Consider the following 26,947-nt stretch of genomic DNA (forward strand, 5'->3'; position numbering starts at 1 on the left):
ACTTGGAGTCTTGGAGGTTATACGTGGGAATCATTCAAGACACCACCTCTGCTACTTACAAGTTAAGAGCCTTGGGCGAGTGATTTAACCTCCACAACCTCGGTTTTCTCATCTGTAAAATGGGCATTTTTAGCAGTCCCTGCTTTGCAGGCGGAGCTGGGGGCAAACAAGGCAGTGCATGCAGAGCCCTGGCTTGGGGCCAGGCCACGGTGGGTGGATATTGGCTGCTTTCGCTGTGGTGATCACTGTGTGCTGAGTGCCTTCCTGGCTGAGCCTTTGGGACAGTGTGTGGACCCCAGCAGGGAGTCACATAGTATGTGCTCACTAAACCCTGGTACATGAACCGGGAGGGGACGGGGCAGCCCAGGAATGCCACACTTGTGCCATCAGCCAACAGCCAGCATCAGGGAGAGCCTGGCAAGATGCCGGGCCTTGTTTTCTAAGTGGTTTGTTTCTTGGGACTTGAGTTTCTATTCCTGGTAGGACCATGCTCTGCACCTGGCGATGGGCCTTGGCTGAATGAGGTTCCTCCTCCTCCCCCTTCCACCAAGGAAGGAAGAGACTGACCCTCCCCACCCACTAGCACCCCCCAATCTCCTTCCCAGTTGCTCCCATAATTAGGCTCTGTGCAGTTCAAGAGGGGGTGTCTGCACTGCCTCTCCTCCCCCAGCTTCATCAGGCCAAGGGTGAAGGGTCTCCCCTCCCTCTGGGGTGTTTCTGTCCCTCCCGAGGGCAGGCAGGGAGCTGGCCAAACCTGTGGCAGGGGTGGGCATTCTGTCCACCGTCATAGGGCCCCTTGCTAGGAGGTTAGCGGTACATGGCGCTTGGCAGGGCTGGGGCGTGCTTAGGTACATGGGCCGTCGTTAGTGCCAGCCTCACTCCAAGTGAATTAGCTGGTCCTCAGGGAGCAAGTGCTGCAGCCTGCAGGCTCCTGGCCCTGGCCAGTGATTTATTACCACAACCTCACCCGCAGCAGAGGCTGGTGGCATCCCTGCCCCCAGGCTACTGGCCTGGCCGGCGGCCGGGAGCAAGAGGCTGGTGCCCAGAGCTGCCCTGGCTGCCCGTCCACCTGCTACTCATTGGTCTATTCATCAGGCCATCCCTGCTCCCTCCCACTGTTCCGCTGCCTCCATCCGCCAGGCCCTCCCACACGCAGGCCTGGCCCACCCTGCCTGGCCCACCCTGCCTGGCTCCGTCTCCTACTCCGAGTCCCCTGGCAACTTGGGTGACCCAAGGGAGGCCCCCTTGTCTTCCTTCCCCCACCTCTGTGTCTTTCTGCCCCCCTCAACTGGAGCCCCAGGATCCACTAACTGGCGTTGATGAAAAGCAGAGGTCAGCTCATGCCAAAAAGCAGGCCCTTGGCAGCCTCTAACAAGGTTGAGGGAGGCAGCCCCTTGGTCCCAGCCACAAAAGCCCTGAGGAACCCATCCCCCTCCCTTCCATGGCCCCCAGAATGTTCACTTCCTCCAGTGGAGGCAGGTGCTCAATGCGCATGAGCTGATGGGTGCGTGAACGCGTAGCTGCCCTTCCCCACAGCAGGTGGCTCATGCTTCATGCACTCACGTGGCTCACATCTGCTCCCATGTCTACATGTCTCTGGCTTGAAAACTGGCCTACTGCGGCCACAGAGTGAAAAACACCCACATTTTGAGGCCAAAAGACCTGAATTCCAAACCTGGCCTTGTCTGTGAGCTGTGTGATCCTGTCTCTGAGCCAAAACGTCCTCAAGTTCATGTGAGGCCAACCCCCTGCCCCCATGCTGGCTCTGAGGCATTGATCTTGTGCAGGGAATGCAGGGCATAGAGATGCCACCCAAATGCACTGCCACCACAGCAGAACTTGGCTCAAAGTGCTCGTCCTGGGGGCCTCCTTAGCACATATGTGTGCAATTTTCCTGGTATTGTTCTATAATCCTTGATGTGTTGCTCTGTAATTGGTCTCAAATGGTTTCATCATAATAAATAGCAGCTACAGAGCAGTTCACAGTCTGCAAAGTACCTTTTTTCTCATTCCATTCCCACCTTTACAAAAAGAAATAGAGTGGCAGGGCACGGTGGCTCATGCCTGCAATCCTAGCACTTTGGGAGGCCAAGGCGGGTGGATCACCTGAGGTCAGGAGTTCGAGACCAGTCTGACCAACATAGTGAAACCCTGTCTCTACTAAAAATACAAAAATTATCCAGGCATGGTGGCACGCGCCTGTAATCCCAGCTACTCAGGAAGCTGAGGTGGGAGACTCTCTTGAACCCGGGAAGTGGAGGTTGCAGTGAGCCAAGATCATGCCATTGCACTCCAGTTTGGGCAACAGAAAGAGATTTTGTCTCAAAAAAAAAAAAAAAAAAAAAAAAAAGAAGAAAAGAAACAGAGGCTCAGAGAAGTTAAGCTGGGGCCTCCCCTGACCCCCAGGATCTGATGGTTCATGGGAGAGGCCAGCGTGGCACTCATTAGGAGACAGGGTTTTCTCATGAGCAGGCTGTGCTTTGACGTCCCAGGTGTGGGTGAATGACTGTGTGCTCACCTGGGTGTGCAGGTGTCCAGGCTGAGAGCAGGTGAGCCCCGAAGGGGGCTTATGAAGGAGTTGTGCCTGTCATGGTGAGCTGTGGGACTGGGTTAGCTCCACAATCCCTTTCTATTGTGGGGAAAGGGATTGGACCACATGAAATGCCTCTAGTGGAACTGAGTTTCTTTTCTTTCCTTTTTTTTTTTTTTGAGAGGGAGTCTTGCACTGTCGCCCGGGCTGGATTGCAATGGTGCTATCTCGGCTCACTGCAACCTCTGCCTCCCGGGTTCACGCAATTCTCCTGCCTCAGCCTCCCGAGTAGCTGGGATTACAGGCGCACACCACCTCACTCAGCTAATTTTTTTTTTTTTTTTAGTAGAGATAGGGTTTCACTATGTTGGCCAGACTGGTCTCGAACTCCTGACTTCGTGATTCGCCCTCCTCAGCCTCCCAAAGTGCTGGGATTACAGGCGTGAGCCACCACACCCGGCCTTCTTTTGAGATAGAGTTTTGCTCTTGTCACCCAGGCTGGAGTGCAATGGAACGATCTCAGCTCACTGCCATCTCTGCCTCCCGGGTTCAAGTGATTCTTCTGCCTCAGGCTCCCCGGTAGCTGAGATTACAGGCGTGCGCCACTATGCCCTGCTAATTTTTTGTATTTTTGGTAGAGACGGGATTTTGCCATGTTGACCAGGCTTGTCTTGAACTGACCTCAGGTGATCCGCCTGCCTCAGCCTCCCAAAGTGCTGGGATTACAGATGTGAGCCACTGCGCCTGACCCTGAGTTTCCATCACCCAGATAAGTGGCATTATTAGCTGCTTGATTGATTTGCTTATTTTGTTGCTGTTTTGGTCAGAAAACTGAGGCACCAGGGAGGTACAGTGACTTGTCCCAGAGGCGCGGTAATGTGAGAATGGGGGATCAAAACAGCAAATCAGAGTACTGGGAGGGCGGGCTCTGCCAGAGGAAAGCTGGTGGGGGCAGTGATCAGCAGGGGAGGCCCCTGGAATCTACCTAGAATTGTCCACCCTGGAGCCCTAAAGCCCATTCTGGAGTGCAGTGGCACACTCACAGCTGCTGCAGCCTCAACCTTCTGGGCTCAGGCAAATCTCTCACCTCAACCTCCCAAGTAGTTAGGACCTCAGGTGCAACACCACACTTGGCTAATTTTTTTTTTCTCCTTTTTTGAGACGGAGTTTCACACTGTTGCCCCGGCTGGAGTGCAATGGCATGATCTCGGCTCACTGCAACCTCTGCCTCCTGGGTTCACGTGATTCTCCTGCCTCAGCCTTCTGAGTAGCTGGGATTACAGGCGCACACCACCACGCTCGGCTAATTTTTTGTATTTTTAGTAGAGACGGGGTTTCACTATGTTGGCCAGACTGGTCTTGAACTCCTGACCTTATGATCTGCCTGCCTCACTCTCCCAAAATGCTGGGATTATAGACGTTAAGCCACTGTGCCTGGCCGCTAATTTTCTTTCTTTCTTTCTTCCTTCCTTCCTTCCTTCCTTCCTTCCTTCCTTTCTTTCTTTCTTTCTTTCTTTCTTTCTTTCTTTTTCTCTTTCTTTCTTTCTTTCTTCTTTCTTTCTTTTTCTTTCTTTTCCCTTCCTTCCTTCCTTCCTTCCTTCCTTCCTTCCTTCCTTCCTTCCTTCCTTTCTTTCTTTCCTTTCTTTCTTTCTTTCTTTCTTTCTTTCTTTCTTTCTTTCTTTCTTTCTTTCTTTCTTTCTTTCTTTTCTTTCTTCTTTTTTTGAGATGGAGGCTCACTCTGTTGCCCAGGCTGGAGTGCAGTGGCACGATCTCAGCTCATTGCAACCTCTGCCTCCCGAGTTCAAGCAATTCTCGAGCCTCAGCCTCCTGAGTAGCTTGGATCAAGGCATCTGCTATCACACCCAGCTATTTTTGTATTTTTAGTAGAGACAGCGGTTTCACCATGTTGGCCAGGCTGTTTTCGAACTCCTGACCTCAGATGATCCGCCCGCCTCAGCCTCCCAAAGTGCTGGGCGACCATGCCTGGCCAAAATGACTTCTTTTTTTTTTTTGAGACAGTTTCGCTCTGTCACCCAGGCTGGAATGCAGTGGCACGATCTCGGCTCACTGCAACCTCCATCTCCGGGTTCAAGTAATTCCCCTGCCTCAGCCTCCCAAACAGCTGGGATTATAGGCATGTGCCACCACACCTGGCTAATTTTTTGTATTTTTGGTAGAGACAGGGTTTTGCCATGTTGGCCAGGCTGGTCTTGAACTCCTGGCCTCAAGGGATCTGCCTGCCTGGGCCTCCCAAAGTGCTGGGATTATAGGCGTGAGCCACCATGCCCGGCTTAATTTTTTAACTTTTTTGTCGAGACAAAGTCGCCCTATGTTGCCCAGGCTGATCTCAAATTCCTGGGCTCAAGTGATCCTCCTGCTCCAGCCTCCCAAGGTACTGGACTTACAGGCATGAGCCGCTGTGCCCTGCCAAAAGTTTTTTTTTTTTTTTTAATACGGAAACATACAAGGGAGAATAAAGTCAACACCCACAGATCTGCAGGGACTTGCTTGGTGCCCCGGCCCCTAGGAGGGGAAAGGGTGGTTGAACGGTTGGTGGTGTCACGGGCACATGCTCGCATCTGCACACACATGCACACATCTGTGGCCACATTCGGGACATGGGATCCGTGTTCTTGGTTGTACAGACATGTACATGCACACCCAGAGACTGGGCGTGGGAACGGGCCTGCTACAGGGAAGAGAGGACAGGCTGGGCCAAGGCCTGGCTGTGGCCGCGCGCCTGCAGGTGCCTCTTGCCCTGCGTTCTATGCCCGCACCAGGCCTGACCCCAGTGGCCACTCCATGCTGTGCTTCTGTCCAGGTAGGCAAGGCAGGCCCCCTCAAATACCCACCAGCGAGCAGCTGGGGCTCGGGCCCCACAGCACTGTTTCCTGGGTTTTCAGGCTTGGCTGTTTCCTGGCCTTTCCCACTGGCCCCTCTGGCCAGACTGGTCCCCTGATCTCCAGCAGCCTGAGGCAGTACATGGGCATGGCTGCCTAAGAACAGATGAGGATGGATGTGCTTCTGTGGAGAGGGGAAGTTGGCTGACACCTGTGTGGACACACAGGAAACACTCAAATTCACTCACGTTGTTCCTGGGCTGTAGGGCCCAAGGGAGTGTGCTTCTGGTGGGAGTTTGGGTGACAGCACAGAGCTCAGTGTGTCTATGCAGCAGGGGGCAGCGAGGCCCTGGCCTGAGGCCTCGGGATGACTGAGGGCCCCCTGGGAAGGGGACTCCAGGGCAGGGGTTGGAAACTTCGGAGCAGATCTGACTTCAGAGGTAACACCACCAACTACGCTGCCACACATTCTTGAAAAGCAACAACCATAAGCTTTGAATACCAAGAACGGACATTACGAACACATTATAAATCGCAGGTTTCTTTGTTATTGACATGTCATGCCAGTGGAAAGGCACTGGTGTTCCCCTTTCATCCTGAAGGGCAGCTCAGCTCTCTCCCACCTTGGCCCCAACTCAGCTCTTGGCCCGCCTGGCACATCTGTAGCTTCAGGTGCTCAGCTGGATACCAAGGCTGTAAGCCCCCAAGGGAGGTGGGGTCTTAAAGGGGGTCTCCCTTCTGCATCTCACTGGCGATCTGTGACCCCTCAGGTTCAGGGCCTTCCCTAAAGAATCCACTCTGGGAGCAAGGGGTTGCCGGGCGAGGTGGGGCGCTCCCACCAGCCTGCCTGTGGGTTCTCTGAGGCACTGGCCCGGGCCTGGTGTTCCGAGTTCCTGCAGCCTGTTCCTCAGAGTGTGGGACCACATTTGCTTAAGGCTGAGCAGCACGATGCCAATCCCAGGGACATTCCTGTCTGTCCCGTGAGGGAAAGCCAAATCGGAACCATTTGGTGTAAATGCCATGGGGGCGCCGTGCAGAGTGGTGGCTGGTTTCTCATTCATCCTCGAGTAACGGAGGGAATGCCATAATCTCTTGGAAAGTTCCCTCAAAAGGCCAGACCATGATACTGGGGAAATGGGAGGTGAGATGGATGTGACCACATAGTCACAAAGCTATGTCCAGGCGAGGGACAGTGGGAAGGGCTTCATGAGTGGGGGCAGCCACTCACGGAGCCGGGACAGGGTCAAAGCCAGGGGACAAAGCTGGGACCGGGGCAAAGCCAGGTTGGTCCCCACCTCCACTAGTTCCTTCTGGCAGCCTTGATTTCCACTTGTGTGAAATGGGGACACCTGCCTTGATTGGCATGAGGCTTAAATGACATAACCTATGAGAAACTGCCCTGGGTATAAAAGGCTCTAGTTTGTTTAATTAATTACCATTTTAATTAATTTAGGCCTCAGTTCTAAAGTTTGTAGAAATACCTAAAGGACGCCGGGCGCGGTGGCTCACGCCTCTAATCCCAGCACTTTGGGAGGCTGAGGCGGGCGAATCACCTGAGGTCAGGAGCTCGAGACTAGTCTGACCAACATGGTGAAACCCGGTCTCTACTAAAAATACAAAAATTAGCTGGGCATGGTGGCATGCACCTGTAATCCTAGCTACCTGGGAGGCCGAGGCAGGAAAATCGCTTGAACCCGGGAGGTGGCAGTGAGCTGAGTTCGCACCACTGCACTCCAGCCTGGGCAACAGGGTGAGACTCTGTCTCAAGAAAAAAAAAAAAAGGACAACAGGAATAAAATAACTGAAGTTGTTGGGTCAGGGAAAATAGGGTCGGAACGAAGAAGACAGAGACAGGGTTAGTCCCTATTGGCCTCCAGGAGGCCACGGAACCAAGAGCTGCCACTCACAGCTGGCACCGAACTTTCGAGCCAACAGAGAAGGAAGGAGACCAGTTACAAGACCTGGAGGCCCTATAAAGAAAAAAGGGAAACAAGTTATTCAAAAGCCCAGCTTTTCCTGGTAATAATAAGTGGCTGGTGATTATCAAGTGTTTTGTTTTGTTTTTTTAGATGGAATTTTGCTCTTGTTGCCCAGGCTACAGTGCAATGGCATGATCTTGGCTCACTGCAACCTCCGCCTCCTGGGTTCAAACGATTCTCCTGCCTTAGCCTCCCAAGTCTTAGCCTCCCAAGTAGCTGGATTACAGGCGCCCACCACCATGCCCAGCTAATTTTTGTATTTTTAGTTGAGACAGGGTTTGACTATGTTGGCCGGGTTGGTCCCGAACTTCTGACCTCAGGTGATACTCCCTCCTTGGCCTCCCAAAGTGCTAGGATTACCGGTGTGAGCCACCGAGCCTGGCCAAGTTTTTTTGTTCATTTGTTTGTTTTTGTATTTTGAGACAGAGTCTTGCTTTGTTATCCAGGCTGGAGTGCAGTGGTGCAATCTTGGCTCACTGCTACTTTGATCTCTTGGGCTTAAGCGATTCTCCCATCAGCCTCCTAAGTAGCTGGGGTTACAGGCATACACCACCACGCCCGGCTAATTTTAAATTTTTTTTGTAGAGACAGAGGGGATGTCCAACTGTATTGCCCAGGCTGGTCTCGAACTCCTCGGCTCAAGTGATCCTCCCGCCTTGGCCTCCCAAAGTGCTGAGGTTACAGGCATGCACCACCGGGCCGGCCAGGAGGTTATTATTATTCGTGTGTTTTACATATGAGAAGCAGCTCACAGGGGTCACACTCTTGTCCGAGGACTCAGCTTCATGACACAGAAGCAGGTGAGGAGCCCAGTTCTGGGGGGCTCTTGCCCCACTCACAGAAGGGGCCACCTGGAGCCTGTGCTCCTAAACATTGAGCCACACTGTCCTGCTGGTGCTGAGGCCCGAAAGAAATTTGTCCTGCGGGTCCCCTTAAAAGGAACATTGTGCAATGCAGTACTTCCAGGCCCAACTCTGGAGCAAGGCCATGGGATAGGTTAGCCTGGAAACATGTTCAAGGCAGATGTTACCAATTATCTACTGATGCCATGAAAAATCTCAAAAGAACACCCCGGGAGCACATTTTTAGTGAGCCTTCTGGTGAGCCTCTAGCAACAAACAGTTGCAAAATGTCCTGCCCCCAGGTCACCAGGTCCTACTAGAAAAATCTTGCCTCACAACTAGGAATCACTCATCTGGGACACCCTCCCTACCCTCATACCACCTTTGAGGCAACTGCTGGAGAATGAGGGCCTCAGTTTGTGAAAACAAAACTCCTGGCCAGGCATGGTGGCTCACACCTGTAATCTCAGCACTTTGTGGGGCCCAGAAGAGAAGACTGCTTGAGCCCAGGAGTTCAACACCAGCCTGGGCAACAAAGTGAGACCCCATCTCAAATACATAAAATGAAACAAAGTAAAACTGCTTATCAATCAACAGAGGACACCCCCAGATCCCCTCTGTGGTGCGTGAGGGGACGGGGTGGTCAAGGGGACTGGCACGTGGATGGTGGCAGTACTGCTCGTGACTTTTCCCCTTGAGCTGAGGCTGCAACTGCAGGTAGCATGGGGCTCTGAAGTCAGCTGCGGTTCAGATCCCAGCTCTGTCACTGAATAACTGTGGGGCTTTGGGCAATGCCTGCTCACTCACGCTGAGTGGAGGACACAACCACGCCTTCCCCGCCCACGCCCAGCTCACAGGGCCCTCAGGGAGGCGGGTGCCGACATGGCCATCCATGCTCAGAAATCTGCACTCCTGTCAGCCCTGCATGAGGGGAATGAGGTTGGGGAAGTAAAGGGACCTGTTTAGGACCAGTGTCAATCAAGCCTAGGCATGAATCCTGCAGGCAGCGAGCTCCCTGTCCCACTGTGGCTGGGGCAGAGGGACCTGAGACAGGAGCGGCTGCAACGGAGACAAAGCATGGCGAAACCCTACTACTGCCAGGTGACAGTTCTCCATGAAGCTGAAAGCTTTGAAAGCTAAGGTTCTCAGCTAAGGATCTTTCTTTCTTTTTCTTTACTTTTTTGCACACCCAGGCCAGTGTGCAATGGCGCGATCTTGGCTCACTGCAACCTCTGCCTCTCAGGTTCAAGCAATTCTCTGCCTCAGCCTCCCGAGTAGCTGGGGTTACAGGCGCACACCACCACACCTGGCTAATTTTTTGTATCTTTAGTAGGGGCAGGGTTTCACTCGAACTCCTGACGTCATGATCTGCCTGCCTCTGCCTCCCAAAGTGCTGGGATTACAGGTGTGAGCCACCGCGCCTAGCCAGAATGTTTCTTGACGACCATCTCTCCCTGCTTTGAGAGCTGTTGCTTTGAGAGCTGTTTCATTTCATATAGAATCACAAATTTCTAATTTCTCTTTCATCTGTTTCTGCAGGTATTCAGAACACATTTTACTTTCCCTCATGAATGCCCTTGCATCCAAATTCAGCCTTTAGAGAAGCAGACATGTCTTTTTTTTCTTTTTCTTTTTCTTTTTCTTTTTTTTCGAGATGGAGTTTCACTCTTGTTTCCCAGGCTAGAGTGCAATGGTGCAATCTTGGCTCATTGCAACCTCTGCCTCCCGGGTTCAAACAATTCTCCTGCCTCAGCCTCCCAAGTAGGTGGGATTCAGGTGCCCGCCACCACACCCAGCTATTTTTTTTGTATTTTTAGTAGAGATGGGGTTTCACCATGGTGGCCAGGCTGATCTTGAACTCCTGACCTCAGATGATCCACCCGCCTCAGTCTCCCAAAATGTTGCAATTACAGGCATGAGCCGCCGCACCGAGCCGGGAAGTAGACACTTATGAAGAGCATTCCAGAACACATCATACCATCCTAAAAGTTTTTTTTTTTTTTTAAGGCAGTCTTGTTCTAACCCAGGCTGCAGTGCAGTGGCTCGATCACAGCTCACTGTAACCTTGACCTCCTGAGCTCAAGCAATCCTCCCATCTCAGCCTCCAGACTAGGTGGGAGTACAGGCATGTGCCACTATATATGGCTATTTAAAAATTTTTTTCAGCCGGGCGCGGTGGCTCATGCCTGTAATCCCAGCACTTTGGGAAGCCAAGGTGGGTGGATTACCTGAGGTCAGGAGTTCGAGACCAGCGTGGCCAACATAGTGAAACCCCGTCTCTACTAAAAATACAAAAATTAGCCGGGCATGGTGGCGAGCACCTGTAGTCCCAGCTACTTGGGAGGCTGAGGCAGGAGAAACGCTTGAACCCAGGAGTTGGAGGTTGCAGTGAGTTGAGATCTCACCACTGCACTCCGGACTGGGTGACACAGTGAGACTCTGTCTCAAAATAAAAAATTTTTTTTTTCGTAGAGACGGGGTCTCCTTATGTTGCCTACGCTGGTCTCAAACTCCTGGGCTTAAGTGATCCTCCTGCCTCAGCCTCCCAAATTGCTGGGATTACAGGTGTGAGCCACTGTACCCAGTCCCTGAAAAATCTTTTTATTTATTTATATTTATTTATTTATTTATTTATTTTTTGAGACAGAGTCTCGATCTGTCCCCCAGGCTGGAGTGCAGTGGCGCAATCTCAGCTCACTGCAAGCTCCGCCTCCCGGGTTCACGCCATTCTCCTGCCTCAGCCTCTCCGAGTAGCTGGGACTACAGGCGCCCGCCACCACGCCCGGCTAATTTTTTGTATTTTTAGTAGAGACGGGGTTTCACCGTGGTCTCGATCTCCTGACCTCGTGATCCGCCCTCCTCGGCCTCCCAAAGTGCTGGGATTACAAGCGTGAGCCACCGCGCCCAGCCTATTTATTTATTTTTTAAGATGAAGTCTCGCTCTTGTCCTCCAGGCTGGAGTGCAATGGCGTGATCTTGGCTCACTGCAACCTCTGCCTCCCGGGTTCAAGCAATTCTCCTGCCTCAGCCTTCTGAGTAGTTGGGATTACAGGCGCGTGCCACCATGCCTGGCTCATTTTTGTATTTTTAGTAGAGACGGGGTTTCGCCATGTTGGCCAGGCTGGTCTCTAACTTCTGACCTCAGGTGATCTGCCCACCTCGGCCTCCCAAAGTACTGGGATTACAGGTGTGAGCCACCGTGCTGGGCCAAGCCCCTGAAAATCTTAATTAAGGAAACTTCCAATGTATCACATAAGGCCCAAGAGGAGACTGATTCATACCAAGGTGATTCATACTTCAGGGTCTCAAAAATATGTCTTAACCAGGGCCTTTGTGCCTCAGCACCACGGCCCTGTGAACAGTCAGGTCAAAGTGGGGACAAACAGCCACACTGCTCTCTCTCTGGGAGCTGGGCCATATTCTTCTCTCCGTTTAGTAAGTGGGAATGCTGAGACCATGCCAGCAGCGAAATGGATGAGAGGTGTCTGCCCAGTGCTTTTTTTTTTTTTTTGAGACAGTGTCTCACTGTGTCGCCCAGGCTGGAGTGTAGTGGCGCGATCTCGACTCACTGAAACCTCCACCTCCCAGGTTCGGGCGATTCTCCTGCCTCAGCCTCCCAAGTAGCTGGGATTACAGGCACCTGCCACCACGCCTGGATAATTTTTGTATTTTTAGTAGAGACGGGGTTTCACCATGTTGGCCAGGCTGGTCTCGAACTCCTGACCTCAGGTGATCCACCATCCTCAGGCACCCAAAGTGCTGGGATTACAGGCATGAGTCCCTGTGCCCGGCGAGCTAACACTGTTAGAGCATCTAACAACAAGAGGACGGCATAAAGAGGAGGAGAAAGATGCTGGAAGGGGCCGTAAATGACCACAATTCAAGGTCGGGCCACAATTTGCCAGGCTCGGGAGAACTCGCTGAGGCTGAGGACAGCTTGGGAAGCTCTCAGTCCAGGTGCAGACTGGCAGCTTTCTCCTCGGACTTCACATGTGCATGGGGCTCGAGCTTTCCTGGAAGGGCACCCACCTTGCCTTCCCCTCCCTGATGAGGCTTCACTTCTGGGTGATGCTGTATCCTATTTTGAGGTTTTCCTATAGAATTGTTCAAGTGAGATTCCTCCTATGAGATTCTCAGAAAATGTCTTGGAGGAGAGAATGTTTCTGAAAGGAGCCTGAGAAATCTCTTCCCCTTCTAGAGACGCTTGCTCTGCCGGGAGCTAGAAAGGAACAGATCTCCATGCTCTGGACCTAATTAGCGACCCTTACCTCGGAGGCAGCTGGGAGCCCTCCCGAGGGGTCCCGATCCCGGGCACCAGCTCGCTCTGTGATCTACTGAAGCCCTTCAATCCCTTGGCTCTGCAATGTGCAATCCAAATGCTCCCAGTGTCCTTGTAGCTCTGTCACCCTGGGTTCTTGTGGCAAAGAGAGATGGATCTCAGTGGGAGGCTGGTTTTGGATGGAGGGCCACAGGGACTCGTGGTCTTGGTGGTGGTTACAGATTTCTCGAGAAATGTCATTCTTTGGCCGGGCACAGTGGCTCATGCCTGTAATCCAGCACTTTGGGAGGCTGAGGCAGGAAGATCACTTAAGGCCAGGGGTACGAGACCAGCCTGCATAACATGGAAACCCCATTTCTAAGAAAAATTAAAAAATTAGCTGGGTGGCCGGCCGGGCGCGGTGGCTCACGCTTGTAATCCCAGCACTTTGGGAGGCCGAGGCGGGCGGATCACGAGGTCAGGAGATCGAGACCACGGTGAAACCCCGTCTCTACTAAAAATACAAAAAATTAGCCGGGCGTGGTGGCGGGCGCCTGTAGTCCCAGCTACTTGGAGAGGCTGAGGCAGGAGAATGGCGTGAACCCGGGAGGCGGAGCTTGCAGTGAGCCGAGATTGCGCCACTGCACTCCAGCCTGGGCGACAGAGCGAGACTCCGTCTCAAAAAAAAAAAAAAAAAAAAATTAGCTGGGTGTGGTGGTGCACACCTGTAGTTCCAGCTACTTGGAGGCTGACGTGGGAAGATCACGTGAGCCCAGGAGGTCGAGGCTGCAGTGAGCAGAGATTGCGCCACTACACTCCAGCCTGGGCGGCAGAGCGAGACCCTATCTCAAAAAAAAAAAAAAAAAAAAGAAAAGAAATGTTCCCAGTATATGATAAGGAGTGGACTAGTGAACTAGTATGAGCAACATGTCCCAGTTTGCCCAGGAGTTTTTCTGGTTGTGGCACTGAGAGTCCTGCATCCTGGGAATCCCTCAGTCAAACAGGGACTGTGGGTCACCCATCCGTAGCCCCCTGTGGCAGGAGGAGGGTGAGCCAGTCCGAGTTGGTGGTGTGTCCTCCCCTCGCCTCTGCCCTCTGCTCCTTACACCTTTCTCCCCAAACAAGGCGGGGAGATTCTCTGCCAGAGAAGGGAAGGTAGAAAAGACCCGCTTAAGATGAAGAGAGAAGATGCAGTGAGCCGAGATCATGCTGCTGCACTCCAGCCTTGGTGACATAGTGGGATCCTGTCTCAAAAAAAAAAAAAAAAAAAAAGAGCTGGACACGGTGGCTCACGCCTGTTATCCCAGCACTTTGGGAGGCCAAGGCAGGTGGATCACCTGAGGTTGGGAGTTCAAGACCAGCCTGACTGACATGGGGAAACCCTGTCTGTACTACAAATACAAAATTAGCCAGGCATGGTGACGCATGCCTGTAATCTCAGCTACTCAGGAGGCTGAGGCAGGAGAATTGCTTGAACCCAGGAGGCGGAGGTTGCGTTGAGCTGAGTTTGGTTTGCCCCATTGCACTCCAGCCTGGGTAACAAGAGTGAAACTCCTTCTTAAAAAAAAAAAAAAATTAACAGAGAAGGGGAAAGAGTCAGTGTCAGGATGTCGCAGAGCCTGCCCTCCTCACCCTCACCGTTATCAGGGCTTGGCCTCCTGCTTGGCACAGGCACACAGACCCTCCTCAGGGCCTACTTGGGCCTCCTGGTCTTCGGGCTCCCATGTGGGGCTGTGCAGCAGGAAGTCACGTAGTGGTATCCAACCTTTCCTCGGGTGCAATGCTCTTGTGGGCACTCACAGGCAGAGTGCCCAGGTGTGTGTCTGCTCACGTGCTCCCCCAACTAGCACCTTTCCCTGCTGCCATGCTGCTGGGCCCACCCACTCACGAACTGTAACCGGAACTTAAGCAAAACACCCACGGAACTCGAGCTATGCAAATAGGTGCACACACACGGGGGGATCCACGGAAGACAGCCAAGAAGTGACACAGGCAGGCAGAGGATTCCTGGAGGGCTCTGAAGGAGCACGTGTACAGGGAGTGAAGGACTGGCATGATGGCCTTTTGCTGTCCGGGGGCAGTGGCATCTGTGCACACTGCACACTCACCTCTCCCAGCCTCCTTACCCAGGCTCATGCCCGGGCTCCACAGGCCTTGGCATCGGTTTGGGGACAGGCCTGGAACATTAAGAGACATTTCCCACCCTCTCCCTGTAGGAACCTCCCAGGGCGGCCAGACCTGTGTGGGTACCAGGAGCCAGGTCTCTGGCACAGCTCCCCAGGAGAATGGGCAGGCCTGGGCGTGCTGAGGGAGCAGGCGTCGGGGGCTCTTACACAATCCCAGCCAGGCTCGAAAGGCGGGAGGGTTGAAAGGCTCCTGGCAGCTCCCCAGGCCCTTATGCCTGGATAAGGAAACCACAGCCTGAAACTCCTGGGTTTCTGAAGGGCGGGAAGGCGGGATTTTTTGAGACCTGCTCCACTTCGCCTGCCTCCCAGACTCTGTCATGCCTTTGAGGCCAGAGGGGCTGCCAAGCATGTCGGGCACCAAATCACAGGCTTCTAGAAACTAGAGAGGCCAGTGCCCTCATTTCCCACTGAATACGGAAAGAACTTGCTGAAGACATTGTTCCTTTGTCCAGGGTCCTACAAGCTCTGTAAAGCCAACCCAATTAGGTACAGATAGCAGCTGGAAAATGGGGTGCAATGGTTTCCCAGATGTGTCGGACGCTATTTTAAGCACTTTCTGAATATAAACTTATTCAATTCTCACAATAATCCTGCAAAGTAGAAACTATTATTGTCTTCTCTTTTTTGTTTTTATTTTTATTATTTTTTTAATATGAAGTCTCATTCTGTTGCCCAAGCTGGAGTGCAATGGCACTATATCATCTCACTGCAACCTCCACCTCCTGGGTTCAAGTGATTCTCCTGCCTCAGCCTCCTGAGTAGCTGGGACTACAAGCACGCGCCACCATGCCTGGCTAATTTTTGTATTTTTAGTAGAGATGGGGTTTCACTATGTTGGCCATGCTGTTCTCGAACTCCTGACCTCGTGATCAGTCTGCCTCGGCCTCCCAAAGTGCTGAGATTATAGGCGTGAGCCACCATGCCCGTCCTCTCTCTTTTTTTTTTTTTTTTTTTTTGTGAGACGGAGTCTCGCTCTGTCGCCCAGGCTGGAGTACAGTGGCGCAATCTCGGCTCACTGCAAGCTCCGCCTCCCGGGTTCACGCCATTCTCCTGCCTCAGCCTCTCCAAGTAGCTGGGACTACAGGCGCCCGCCACCACGCCCGGCTAATTTTTTGTATTTTTAGTAGACACGGGGTTTCACTGTGGTCTCGATCTCCTGACCTCGTGATCCGCCCACCTCGGCCTCCCAAAGTGCTGGGATTACGAGCGTGAGCCACCGCACCCGGCCCCGTCCTCTCTTTTTTATTTTTAATTTTTATTTATTTTTATTTTTAATTTTTTGAGGAGTTTCACTCTTGTCACCCAGGCTGGAGTGCAGTGGTGCCATCTTGGCTCACTGCAACCTCCGCCTCCCGAGTTCAAGCGATTCTCCTGCCTCAGCCTCCCGAGTAGCTGGGATTACAGGCGTCCACCACCATGCCCAGCTAATTTTTGTATTTTTAGTACAGACGGGGTTTCACCACATTGGCCAGGGTGGTCTTGAACTCCTGACCTCAGGTGATTGCCCGCCTCAGCCTCCCAAAGTGCTGGGATTACAGGTGTGAGCCACCACACCCAGCTTATTTTTTAATTTATTATTATTTTTTATTTTTATTTTTTTTCTCGAGACGGAGTCTTGCTCTGTTGCCCAGGCTGGAGTGCAATGGCGCCATCTTGGCTCTGCAACATCCGCCTCCTGGATTCAAGTGATTCTCCTGCCTCAGCTTCCAGAATAGCTGGGATTATAGGCGTGCACCACCATGCCCAGCTGATTTTTTGTATTTTTAGTAGAGATGGGGTTTTACTATGTTGGCCAGGCTGGTCTCGAACTCCTGACCTTGTGATCCGCCCGCCTCAGCCTCCCAAAGTGCTGGGATTACAGGCGTGAGCCACTGCGCCCGGCCTATTTTTTATTTTTTAAGACAGAGACTTGCTGTGTTGCCCAGGCTGGAGTACAGTGACACCATCATGGCTCACTGCAGACTCAACCTCCTGGACTCAAACAGTCCACTCACCTCAGCCTTCTGAGTAGCTGGGACTACAGACACATGACATCATGCCCAGCTAATTTAAAAAAAATTTTTAGAGTCGACGTTTCGTCATGTTGCCGAGACTGGTCTCCAACTCCTGAGCTCAAGCAATCCTCCTGCTTAGGCCTCCCAAAGTGCTGGGGATAGAGGTGTGAGCCACCACACCCGGCTGTCCTCTCTGTTTCTTAGAGAAAGTAACCTGCCCAATTCACAAAGCTAGTGTATGTCAAGGCTGCCATTTGAACCCAGGCAGCTTAAAAATACATTCTGTCTGATCTTTTGGGAATCTAGCAGATTTGTGAGATAATCAATTAGAAACATGTTGTAAATGGCTTTAGGGGCAGGCTTAGTTGCAAACTGAAGTGCCCACAGGGCCAGGCAGATGAAATCAATGTGTTACTCATGCTGGGCAGGGAGAGGCCTGTGGGCCATGTGGACAGTGTGTAGACCACCCAGAGGTGTCCCTGTGAAAATTCCCCCAAAACAAGCCAGGCACAGTAGCAAGCATCTGTTGTCCCAGCTACTCAGGAGGCTGAGGTGCGAGGATAGCTTGCGCTCAGGAGTCGGAGTCCAGCCTGGGCAACATAGCAAGACCCCATATCAAAACAAAACAAAACAAAACACGCCTGGAGGACATATTGGGTCCCTTGCTCACAGCAGCTCTAGCTGAAGCCCACTGTATCTCAGGATGGGGTCAGGAAAGCAGGCTTACCAGGGCACACCAGCTTGTCTTGGGGGGTTTGATGGGCAAGGCCACAGAAGTGCCTGACCTCCTATGTAATAACAAAGGGCATGAGATGTATCAATGAGTGGAAGTGACAGAGGACAGGAAGAACAGTCTGTTCAGAAACAGCAAAAGAGGGCCGGTGTGGTGGCTCATGCCTGTAATCCCAGCACTCTGGGAGGCTGAGGCGGGCAGATCATTTGAGGTCAGGAGTTTGAGACCAGCCTGGCCAAATGGTGAAAACCCCTTCTCTACTAAAAATACAAAACTTAGCTGGGCGTGGTAGCAGGTACCTGTAATCCTGGCTTCTCAGGAGGCTGAGGGAGGCAGGAGAATCACTTGAACCAACGAGGTGGAGGTTGCAGTGAGCCAAGATCATGCCAATGCACCCCAGCCTGGGCAACAGAGTGAAACTTCGTCTCAGAAAAAAAAAAAAAAAAAAAAAGCCTGGCACGGTGGCTCACGCCTGTCATCCCAGCACTTTGGGAGGCCGAGGTGGGCGGATCATGAGGTCAGGAGTTTGAGACCAGCCCGGCCAATATGGTGAAACACCATCTGTACTAAAAATACAAAAATACTAAACCCCATCTGTACTAAAAACACAAAAATACTAAAAATACAAAAATTGGCCAGGCATGGTGGTGCACGCCTGTAGTCCCAGCTACTCGCGAGGCTGAGACAGAAGAATCCCTTGAACCCGGAGGCGGAGGTTGTGGTGAGCTGAGATCACGCCACTGCACTCCATCCTGGGCTGAACAGAGTGAGACTATCTCAAAAAAAAAAAAATAAATAAAGAAACAGCAAAAGAGGTAGGGAGCTACCTGTTGCCGAAGGAACCCGGTTCTTCATAGCCTAAATAACTCCACCACTATGCGCTGTGAGATACCACACTCTTGGGATGAGAGGGAGGTCCATGGGGGCAACTTCTGCCCCAGGACTCATCTAAAAATGCAGATTCCTGTTTTAGGACTTAGCCTTGGCTCCATCATTGATCCAGGGGGTAACTCCAAGTCCCTTGCTATAATCCCTAGGTTTGCTTTTTTGATTTGTTAAAAGGGGGGTTATATCAGAGGTCGAACCTGTAAATGTGTTGATTTTCAGTTGGTTTTCACCTACGTAGACATCAGTTTCATATAGTTCAACTCCATAACTGTCCTATCCACCTCGTACATGACAATGAAGCATGAGCCAAAGGCTCACTGCCATGTACACAGCGGGCACTGAGTGTTTGGGAAATTTAAGTGGTGGTTCTGGAACCAGATGGGCATGAGCCTTCCTCACCCACTTCTAGAAAAGCCACCTGCATGGGAATAACGTCAGAAAGCAGTTTTGTTTGTTTGTTTGTTTTGAGATGGAGTCTCACTCTGTTGCCCAGGCTAGAGTGCAATGGCATGATCTCAGCTCCTGCAACCTCCACCTCCCGGATTCAAGCGATTCTCCTGTCTCAGCCTCCTGAGTAGCTGGGATTACAGGCGTGCGCCACCAGGCCCAGCTAATTTTTGTATTTTTAGTGAGACGGGGGTTTCACCATGTTGGTCAGGCTGGTCTCGAACTCCTGACCTCGTGATCCACCCACCTCGGCATCCACCCACCTCGGCCTCCCAAAGTGCTGGAATTACAAGCGTGAGCCACCGCGCCCGGCCAGACAAAGCAGTTCTTAGAGGGAAATTCACATTCATCAGTTCCTTTTGGGTGTTTGACCTTCCCGCTCCCACAACGGCCTGAATCCAGAACTGTCAAGTCTGGTTTTCAGCTGTGGACACAGTCCACTGCCCGAAGGCCACCATCCAGACTAGGGGGAAGCCTCGATGCTTAGAGGTGGTACAAGCCAGGCTCTCACTGCATCTGGGTTTTGTGGAAAGAACAATCCCCTCGAGGGTAACTGGAACTTAATGGATGCGCCGTAGGTGGAAGGCGCTCTGTCTCCCAGTTTACGATGACGCATAATCCCTCCAACTCTCTAAGAATGTGACACAAAGGAAGGGGGTCACGGTGGTTGAGGGCAAGGAGCCCTTCCTCTCCGTGAAGGGCTGCCCCAGGTCTGCGCGGCGGTGAAGACAGACTGGCTGTGGGAGGGAGGGGACCGGACAAAGAGTTGAGACGCGTGGTCCTCGGGAACAGCACTGTGGGAGTCCCCCGGATTGGGGCGCGCCCGTGCAGTGGAGAATGCCACCTCCAGCCACTGGGGCGCCTAGGGGCAGGGCGGAGACCCAGCGGGCGTCCCTTCGCCTCTGCATTGGAGGGCGACCGCTGGACAGCGGGTGTTGGCGCGGTATCCCCGCCCTGGCCAGCATCTGCCCCACGTTTCTTCAGGCCAAAGTACCGGGAGCCCGGGCTTCTTCCTAAAGTAAAACTCGCTCCGTAAAGGGCAACAGTCCAGCGGCCAGACGTGCACCTGGGAACGCGGGCCCAACGCGTACTGGGGACGGAGTGGCGCCCGGCACTGCGCGCCTCCTCCCTGCCGGGAGACTGCGTGCTAAGCTCAGCAAAGCCCCGCTGTGGAGATGGAGCCATGTCGCCCATTACCTAATGAAACCGAGAAAGGAGACTCAGTCTCTCTGCTAGCCCCGAGCGCAAGCTCTGCTGGACTTGGCATCGTCCGCCCTCCAAGATCCCACACTCCGGGTTTTCCCCATTCCCAGCTCGGCTGCACCCGAGAGACAGACGGCAGAAACTGCCAATGGAAGGACGCAAAGCGTCAACTTTGTGTTCGCCCGCCACTCTCGGCCAATGTGCGCTCGTCTCTCCGGAGTCCCGCCTTCCGTGTCGGGCGCCCCCTTTTGGCAGCACAAGGACGAACGTTACCTCTCGCCATCTTGTGTGTGGCACAGGTAAATTTCTGGACTATCTTTCCACCTATTCTGGTCCTTTTTCCCACACCACAGATTTCTTAGTTCGACAGCTAAGTGCAGTGGCGATAAGGCCAGCGTAGCCTGCTGTTCTCGGATCGCCCACGTGAGCTAAATCGCTACGTCACGCCACGCTTGCCGAGCCCGGCGCCATCTTGAGTGTGGCGTCTTGATGCTCCCTTTAATCGGGGCTCCGCATGGTTCTCTAAATGGCCCCCCAAATTTCAGGTAGTCCCCAAAGATTAGCCCAACTGGCTCCAGAGACGATTATTTTCCCCGAGGAATTCTGTAATGTTCATGTGCCCATCGCAGTCCAGCAGTGGGGTGGGAGAAGGGTAGACTCGATGGTCCGGCAGGCCCCTGGAGGAAGCTGCCCTGAGGCTGTCGCGACGGCAGTGACCGCTCGGGACAGACCCTAACTAGAGCCCTAGAGTGATGGGACCGCTATGCCGTGCGGGGCCTGCGGGCTGTCCCACTCGAGGGCTGGAGCCGGCATCGCGCATCGAGTCCGCTTGATACATGAATCAGTGTGTGCTTGGCACGGTGCCCGCTTGTCGACTGGCTTGGCCGACGGACGCCGGACCTGATGGTGGGCAATCGGGGTAGCCTGCCCACAGGACTAGGGGTGCCCTGCCCTGGGAGGACGCGAGGGCATGGCAGAGGGACGGGGCGGCCCAGGTGCCCGGGTCTCGGCCTCGTGACCTCGTTGCTTGTCGTGGGGCTGCCGTCCACTTGCACTGGGACAATCCTTGGTCGAAGGCGCCCAGGAGCGGGGGGCGGGCACCTCCGCGGGCACTGCGCTGGGCACCGCCCGGGGCGAGCGCGGCCCAGCACCCCGCCTTCCCCTCCCCCGCGCTGGCAGCCGTCGTGCGCCCGCCGCCCCCTCTTCCCTCCCCCTCTTTCCGAGCAGCCGCGGGGAGGGCGGGAAGGGGGGGAAGGGGGCTGGGCGGGCAGCTTTGCCGCGCTTTGGCTTTCTGCGTCAGCAGCCCTAGCAAAACAGCTGCGGGAGCGCGCGTCCGGAACGCGCTCGCGCACCCCTCCCCCGCGCACTCGGCGCCGCTGAGACCCGGCAAACTCGGGCCTTGAATGACAGTGCTATCGGCGACTGCGCAGCGCGGGACGCGCCGGGGCACTGCCGCTTTAAGCACGCTTGTCCATTGTTCGGAATCGAGCCAATGAGCGGGCGCCCGCTCCCTGCGCTCAGCCAATAGCGGCCGGGTATGGGAAGCCGAGCGCCGCCCACTAATCTATATTAAAGCTTCTGGCGCCGCGTGAGTCCCCCACTGGCTGCTGTGAAAAGCCATCTTTGCATTGTTCCTCGTCCGCCTCCTTGCTCGCCGCAGCCGCCTCCGCCGCGCGCCTCCTTCGCCGCCGCGGACTCTGGCAGCTTTATTGCCAGTCCCTGAACTCTCGCTTTCTTTTTAATCCCCTGCATCGGATCACCGGCGTGCCCCACCATGTCAGACGCAGCCGTAGACACCAGCTCCGAAATAACCACCAAGGTGAGGCTGGACGCCGCCCGCCCCCTCGGGGTCCGCGCGCCGCCGCTCGGGCGGTGTTTGGCGCGCAGCAGCTGGATTGCCTCAAGCCGCTGTTGCTCCCTCTCGCGGGGAAACGGCCCGCCCCCGGCGCGGTGCCCTTAGGCAGCCCACTCTTTGTGTGGTGCGGGGGAGGGGGCGGGAACCGCCGCGGGCAGACGTGATGCCCGTCGGGGAGTGGGCCGGGCGCCCTCGGTGGCCGAGGGCTAGGCGCGGAGGCCGGCTCACGGCCCTCGAAACTCGTTTGTGACCGGTATGAGTGGCGGCGGGAGGAGCAGGGCCTGGCTGGGGGTCGTCGGCCCGCCAGGCGCACGGAAATAACTTTGAAACTCAAGCGCGTTGGGAATCGGAAGTGCTGGGGGGCGAGTGTTGGGGCGCGGGCCGGCCGCGGGAAGTGGCGGCGAGCGCCCGCCGGCAGCGCTGCTCTTTGTTCGGCGCCAGGTCCCCGGTTTCGCGCCTTGTAGCGGACCTGAGGTGGTTGGTCTGGACTAAGCCCCGATAAGGCGGATGAGGCGACGGGCTGGCTGGCCGCGACGTCGGCCGTCCCGGCGGAGGTGTGACGGGCTTATCCGCTTTGGGCGCTCTGGGAGGCGGGGGTGGGCGCCCTTCGAGGTGAATGCGCCGGGAGCGGCCGCCCAGTTTCAGTCGTGCACCCGCGATGCCGGGCTTGGCTGAGGAGGCGAGAGCCCACGCGTCGCAAGGAGGAAAGAGAAAGTGAAGCGCGGCGCTGGGGCGACGATGGGCGCCCCCCGCGGCTGCCCGGGAGCACCGTGTGCGTCGCAGCTCGGGGCGACGCGGGCCAACACGGCGGCCGCGACAGGCCGATGATAGGGTCGAACTGGGAGGGGCGCCCGGGCCCCGTGGCGGGTTCACTGCCCTCGGCTGTGAGGTCCTGCGCGGCTGGCGCGGCTCTGCTCCTGTTGTCGGCGCCGCCTCGGTCCCACTGCCCGCCCTGGGTAGCGTCTCTGCCCTCGGCGGGAGCGCGGCGCTCTCAGACTGACTGGCTTTTTCTTAATATTTCGGCTCTCGTCCGCGCCCGTTGTGCCCCTGCGGGGATTGGCGCGAGTCACCTTGGCGTCTCCTTAACCCTTGTGCCCCTGGCGTCACCTCTGGCTCTCCCAGGGGCGACTTCTTGGCAGAGCGGAGCTCGGGGCCCGGATCTCCATAGGGGCTCTCAGTGACCCCTTCTGGACTCAGTCCGGGTATCAGTTTGTGGGGGGAGAACACCGTCCCCAGTGCGGGGCCTGGGTGTTCGATTTTCTCCGAAGCACCAAAAGGTGACTTCCCCCGAGGGCGATGAGTAGCCAGAGAGGCGCATCCCCGACATTCTCGGACCTAAGCAACCCGGTGGACTTCGGGGCGACCTCCCGCGGGACTTGGCCCGCCAAATGCAGACATTCGGGCCTGCCGGGGTGGCGGCAGTGGGGCGTCGAGTCGAGAGGCCGGCCGACCGACGCGCGACCCGCGCGCGTGCCACTGCGAGCTCTGCCTGCCGGCCCGGAGTCTCCAAGGCAAGGGACGCACTCGGCGGCCCCGGGCCACGTGCTCCCTGCGCGCGGTGCGTGCAGAGGCCCGCGCGCAAAGCCCGCCGGGCGGGGGATGCGCGCCTGCGCGCCGCGACCTCCCTGCCCCCACTGCTCCCCGGGGCTTCGGCCGCCAGGGGGCGAGAGCGGGCGGAGCCGGGGTCAGCGGAGCGAGGCGGGCCGGACGGAGAGGGCCGACAGGTGGCCCGGAGCCGCTCGCCGGACGGCGGCCGAGGGGCTCCCGCAGGCCCGGACGCTGGACGCCTGTTGGTATTGGCGGCCGTGTCGTGTGGAAAAAGTTACCGGGCGCCCGGGCCGCGCTGCCTTTTGGATCCCGGGCGGAGTCCCACCCCTTAGGTGGGGTCGGGATCCCCAGCCGCCGCGGGGAGGCCGGGACTTGGTGGCTCCGGCGGCAGGCCCCGGTCTGGGGCACCGCCAAGCAGCGGTTTGCGGTCTCTAGGAACAGCGGTCGGATTTGGGGGGTCGGTGTGCTTTGGCTTCTTTAGAGACCTGTCCCGGCCAGGACGGTGCGACCTCGCGGGCCTTCCAGGCTGGCGCGCCCATGGGGCTGTCCCCGAGCGCAGGCTCCTCCTTGTCTTATTTATTTCTGGAACATAACCTGCTGCCTTTCTAGACGGCTCGAGGGGCGGGCTCTTTGCACTTGGAAGCAGGCTGATGGGTGTGAGTGTCCGGGGCTCGTCCACCCGGCCGGACGGGCTGGGGCTGTGGCGCCACATGTCTCCTTTTTCTTAGGAAGCGCCAGGGGGCAGTGGGAACCGCCACCGGGGCCGCTGTAGCGGGCCTTAAAGGATGGGAAACCCGATCACAGATGCCCCCGCCGGCCTTCCTTCCACCGGACCAGTGGGAGAGGGACCACAGGGGCAATCAGGCCCTTCTCCACATGTCGCGTGCGACTCTTAATTTGGGACGGACAGAACAGCCGGACAGACCAGTAGTTCTCATCGTCTTTGCTTACCCTGGGTTACTCAGAAGACTTACTGGTTACTGGTTCCTTCTTCCCTTTTGAAGGACTTAAAGGAGAAGAAAGAAGTTGTGGAAGAGGCGGAAAATGGAAGAGACGCCCCTGCTAACGGGAATGCTGTGAGTGTCAGCCTTGCTCCTGAGCCCTGGCAGCTACCGCCTCACAAAGTTTTTCCTGTTCTACTTTAAACATATATATATATAGCTTTGCACAGTGGCATTATCGTTGCCAATGAGCTTTACCCGAGGCGCGATTATTGCTAGTTAAATGTTTATAAAAAGCTTTCGAGCAATGCCTGAACAAGAATAGGTTCAGAGGAGATTCCGGTAGTCTTGAGTTTGGGCTTGGCCCAGGGTGGGGAAAAGCCTTTGCCCTGGGGCAGTTAATGTGCAGGTTTCACGATGGAGCCTGGAGGATGTTGACTGGAGAAGGGACTCTGGGGTGGGCTTGGCTGAGCTGTAGATGCAGCCGGCAGCCTCTGGTGGGAGGCCGGGCATCAGGAGCAACGCTCTGTCCAGCCTTGGGCCAGCTGGTAATGACATGCATGGCCTGTTTTCTGTCGAGGAGAATGAGGAAAATGGGGAGCAGGAGGCTGACAATGAGGTAGATGAAGAAGAGGAAGAAGGTGGGGAGGAAGAGGAGGAGGAAGAAGAAGGTGATGGTGAGTAGCCTTGTCTATCTTCCCCTTTTCAGATACTTTTTCCTGGCCTTGTCTGGCAGAAGGGGAAGGAAGGAATTGGGGCTCCTGGGGGTGGGACCATGGTACTTGGGGCCAGTGGACCACATGGCCGTGGGCACCCACCTGTAGAGTCAGGGAGGGTCTCTTTGACATGGAGCTGTGCCCATGCCCACCCACACCCACTCGCACACCTCAAAGTTTCTTTCGTGCAGCTCTGAAAGCCACTGATCTGTTGGGCCTGGCCTCTTGGGGTGCAGCTGCTTGGGACTCTGTCCTCTGGAGATTCCCACCTGTGTAGTGGGTGTGGGTTCCTTGATTGGGCCTAGTTGCAGGCAGCAGGGGCAGGGCAGGGACCTTGCAGTCCACTGCATCTTCCTCGGGATTTCCCCAGGAGCCACAGTAGGAGGGAAGTGTGGTTTATCTGGCCTTTGATTCTCTCCAGGTGAGGAAGAGGATGGAGATGAAGATGAGGAAGCTGAGTCAGCTACGGGCAAGCGGGCAGCTGAAGATGATGAGGTGGGTTCTGGCTTGAGAAGAAGGGGGGTTTGGCATCTGGGTCTCCCCACTTGCCTCCAGCTGAGGTGCTCAAGCTGCTGAGGGACTGTTTCTGAGTTTGTAGGTGGCCACTGTGTGGTCCTGAATCTTAAGAACAGGAAGGAACAGGGCTGGGCACAACTTCCCAGAGGCCTTGGGCTGTGGAGCTGGGGGTCCCTGGTTCTTGCTTTGCCAGCGGGAACTGAGGCAGTGGGTTGGATAGGGCCCCTGGGGTTGGAGGGGCCTTTGACAGTCTTTCTCTGCCTAGGATGACGATGTCGATACCAAGAAGCAGAAGACCGACGAGGATGACTAGACAGCAAAAAAGGAAAAGTTAAACTAAAAAAAAAAGGCCGCCGTGACCTATTCACCCTCCACTTCCCGTCTCAGAATCTAAACGTGGTCACCTTCGAGTAGAGAGGCCCGCCCGCCCACCGTGGGCAGTGCCACCCGCAGATGACACGCGCTCTCCACCACCCAACCCAAACCATGAGAATTTGCAACAGGGGAGGAAAAAAGAACCAAAACTTCCAAGGCCCTGCTTTTTTTCTTAAAAGTACTTTAAAAAGGAAATTTGTTTGTATTTTTTATTTACATTTTATATTTTTGTACATATTGTTAGGGTCAGCCATTTTTAATGATCTCGGATGACCAAACCAGCCTTCGGAGCGTTCTCTGTCCTACTTCTGACTTTACTTGTGGTGTGACCATGTTCATTATAATCTCAAAGGAGAAAAAAAACCTTGTAAAAAAAGCAAAAATGACAACAGAAAAACAATCTTATTCCGAGCATTCCAGTAACTTTTTTGTGTATGTACTTAGCTGTACTATAAGTAGTTGGTTTGTATGAGATGGTTAAAAAGGCCAAAGATAAAAGGTTTCTTTTTTTTCCTTTTTTGTCTATGAAGTTGCTGTTTATTTTTTTTGGCCTGTTTGATGTATGTGTGAAACAATGTTGTCCAACAATAAACAGGAATTTTATTTTGCTGAGTTGTTCTAACAAAGCTGTCTCAAGCCTGGTTTTTCTGTTTCAGTTTCTTCAGACCTTCCAGGGCACAAGGATAGGAGGGGGAGGATCCTGGGGGCGGTGGGTTGAAGACATTTTGGGAGGCAGTTGGATGTGGCCTGTGATGGACAGCAGTCTGGTGGGTGGTCAGGGACTGAGCTGCAGTTGGCTGGGGGTGCTGCTCACTGGGGCAGTCAGGGTTTGCCCCAAGAAGCCGTAACTGGGGAGGAGGACTTCATCACGGTGCCACGTAGGGACCCCGGTGCCCTGGGGGTGGGAGTATGCAGTCCCAGACGCTGAAAACAGGCCACACGGGACTGCCATTATGTGGAGTGCGGGGGGCGGGGGTGGTGTAGGCCGAGAGGGAACTTGACAAGCCTCACGAGATGCGTCCAAGTGGTGGCTGCCTCTGCAGGCCTCGCCGGTTTAGCTCCATGACGTGGCTCCCCCTGCTGGTGGCACGTGGTG

At 54.9% G+C, this 26,947-nt stretch overlaps 1 protein-coding gene and 1 pseudogene across 3 annotated transcripts; both read left to right on the forward strand.

Moving 5' to 3' along the window:
• The first annotated feature begins 21,196 nt into the window (after positions 1-21,196).
• PTMA (prothymosin alpha) lies at positions 21,197-26,477 on the forward strand. Of its 3 annotated transcripts, none has more exons than XM_055290967.2 (5): positions 21,197-21,719; positions 24,308-24,379; positions 24,828-24,921; positions 25,382-25,455; positions 25,742-26,477. In XM_055290967.2, exons 1-5 carry the CDS (start codon positions 21,675-21,677, stop codon positions 25,787-25,789), a joined length of 333 nt encoding a protein of 110 aa, XP_055146942.1. In that variant the 5' UTR covers positions 21,197-21,674; the 3' UTR covers positions 25,790-26,477. The 3 variants fall into 3 exon arrangements, with proteins under 3 accessions (XP_055146942.1, XP_055146941.1, XP_063501388.1); XM_055290966.2 differs by having other exon boundaries at positions 21,311-21,719; positions 24,825-24,921; XM_063645318.1 differs by having other exon boundaries at positions 21,480-21,719; positions 24,825-24,921; positions 25,382-26,477.
• On the forward strand, positions 24,463-24,574 carry LOC129489108 (uncharacterized; annotated as a pseudogene).
• Positions 26,478-26,947: the final 470 nt, after the last annotated feature.

Source organism: Symphalangus syndactylus, chromosome 8 (genome assembly GCF_028878055.3).
Source record: "Symphalangus syndactylus isolate Jambi chromosome 8, NHGRI_mSymSyn1-v2.1_pri, whole genome shotgun sequence".
In the NCBI taxonomy this organism is placed as follows: domain Eukaryota; kingdom Metazoa; phylum Chordata; class Mammalia; order Primates; family Hylobatidae; genus Symphalangus; species Symphalangus syndactylus.

Excerpts from the sequence above, each read along its gene's own strand:
- PTMA (XM_063645318.1), top strand. The coding sequence starts at position 21,675 with ATGTCAGACGCAGCCGTAGACACCAGCTCCGAAATAACCACCAAG. Across the intron at positions 21,720-24,307 it reads GCTCCGAAATAACCACCAAG|GACTTAAAGGAGAAGAAAGA; the intron begins GTGAGGCTGGAC and ends TCCCTTTTGAAG. Across the intron at positions 24,922-25,381 it reads GGAGGAAGAAGAAGGTGATG|GTGAGGAAGAGGATGGAGAT; the intron begins GTGAGTAGCCTT and ends GATTCTCTCCAG.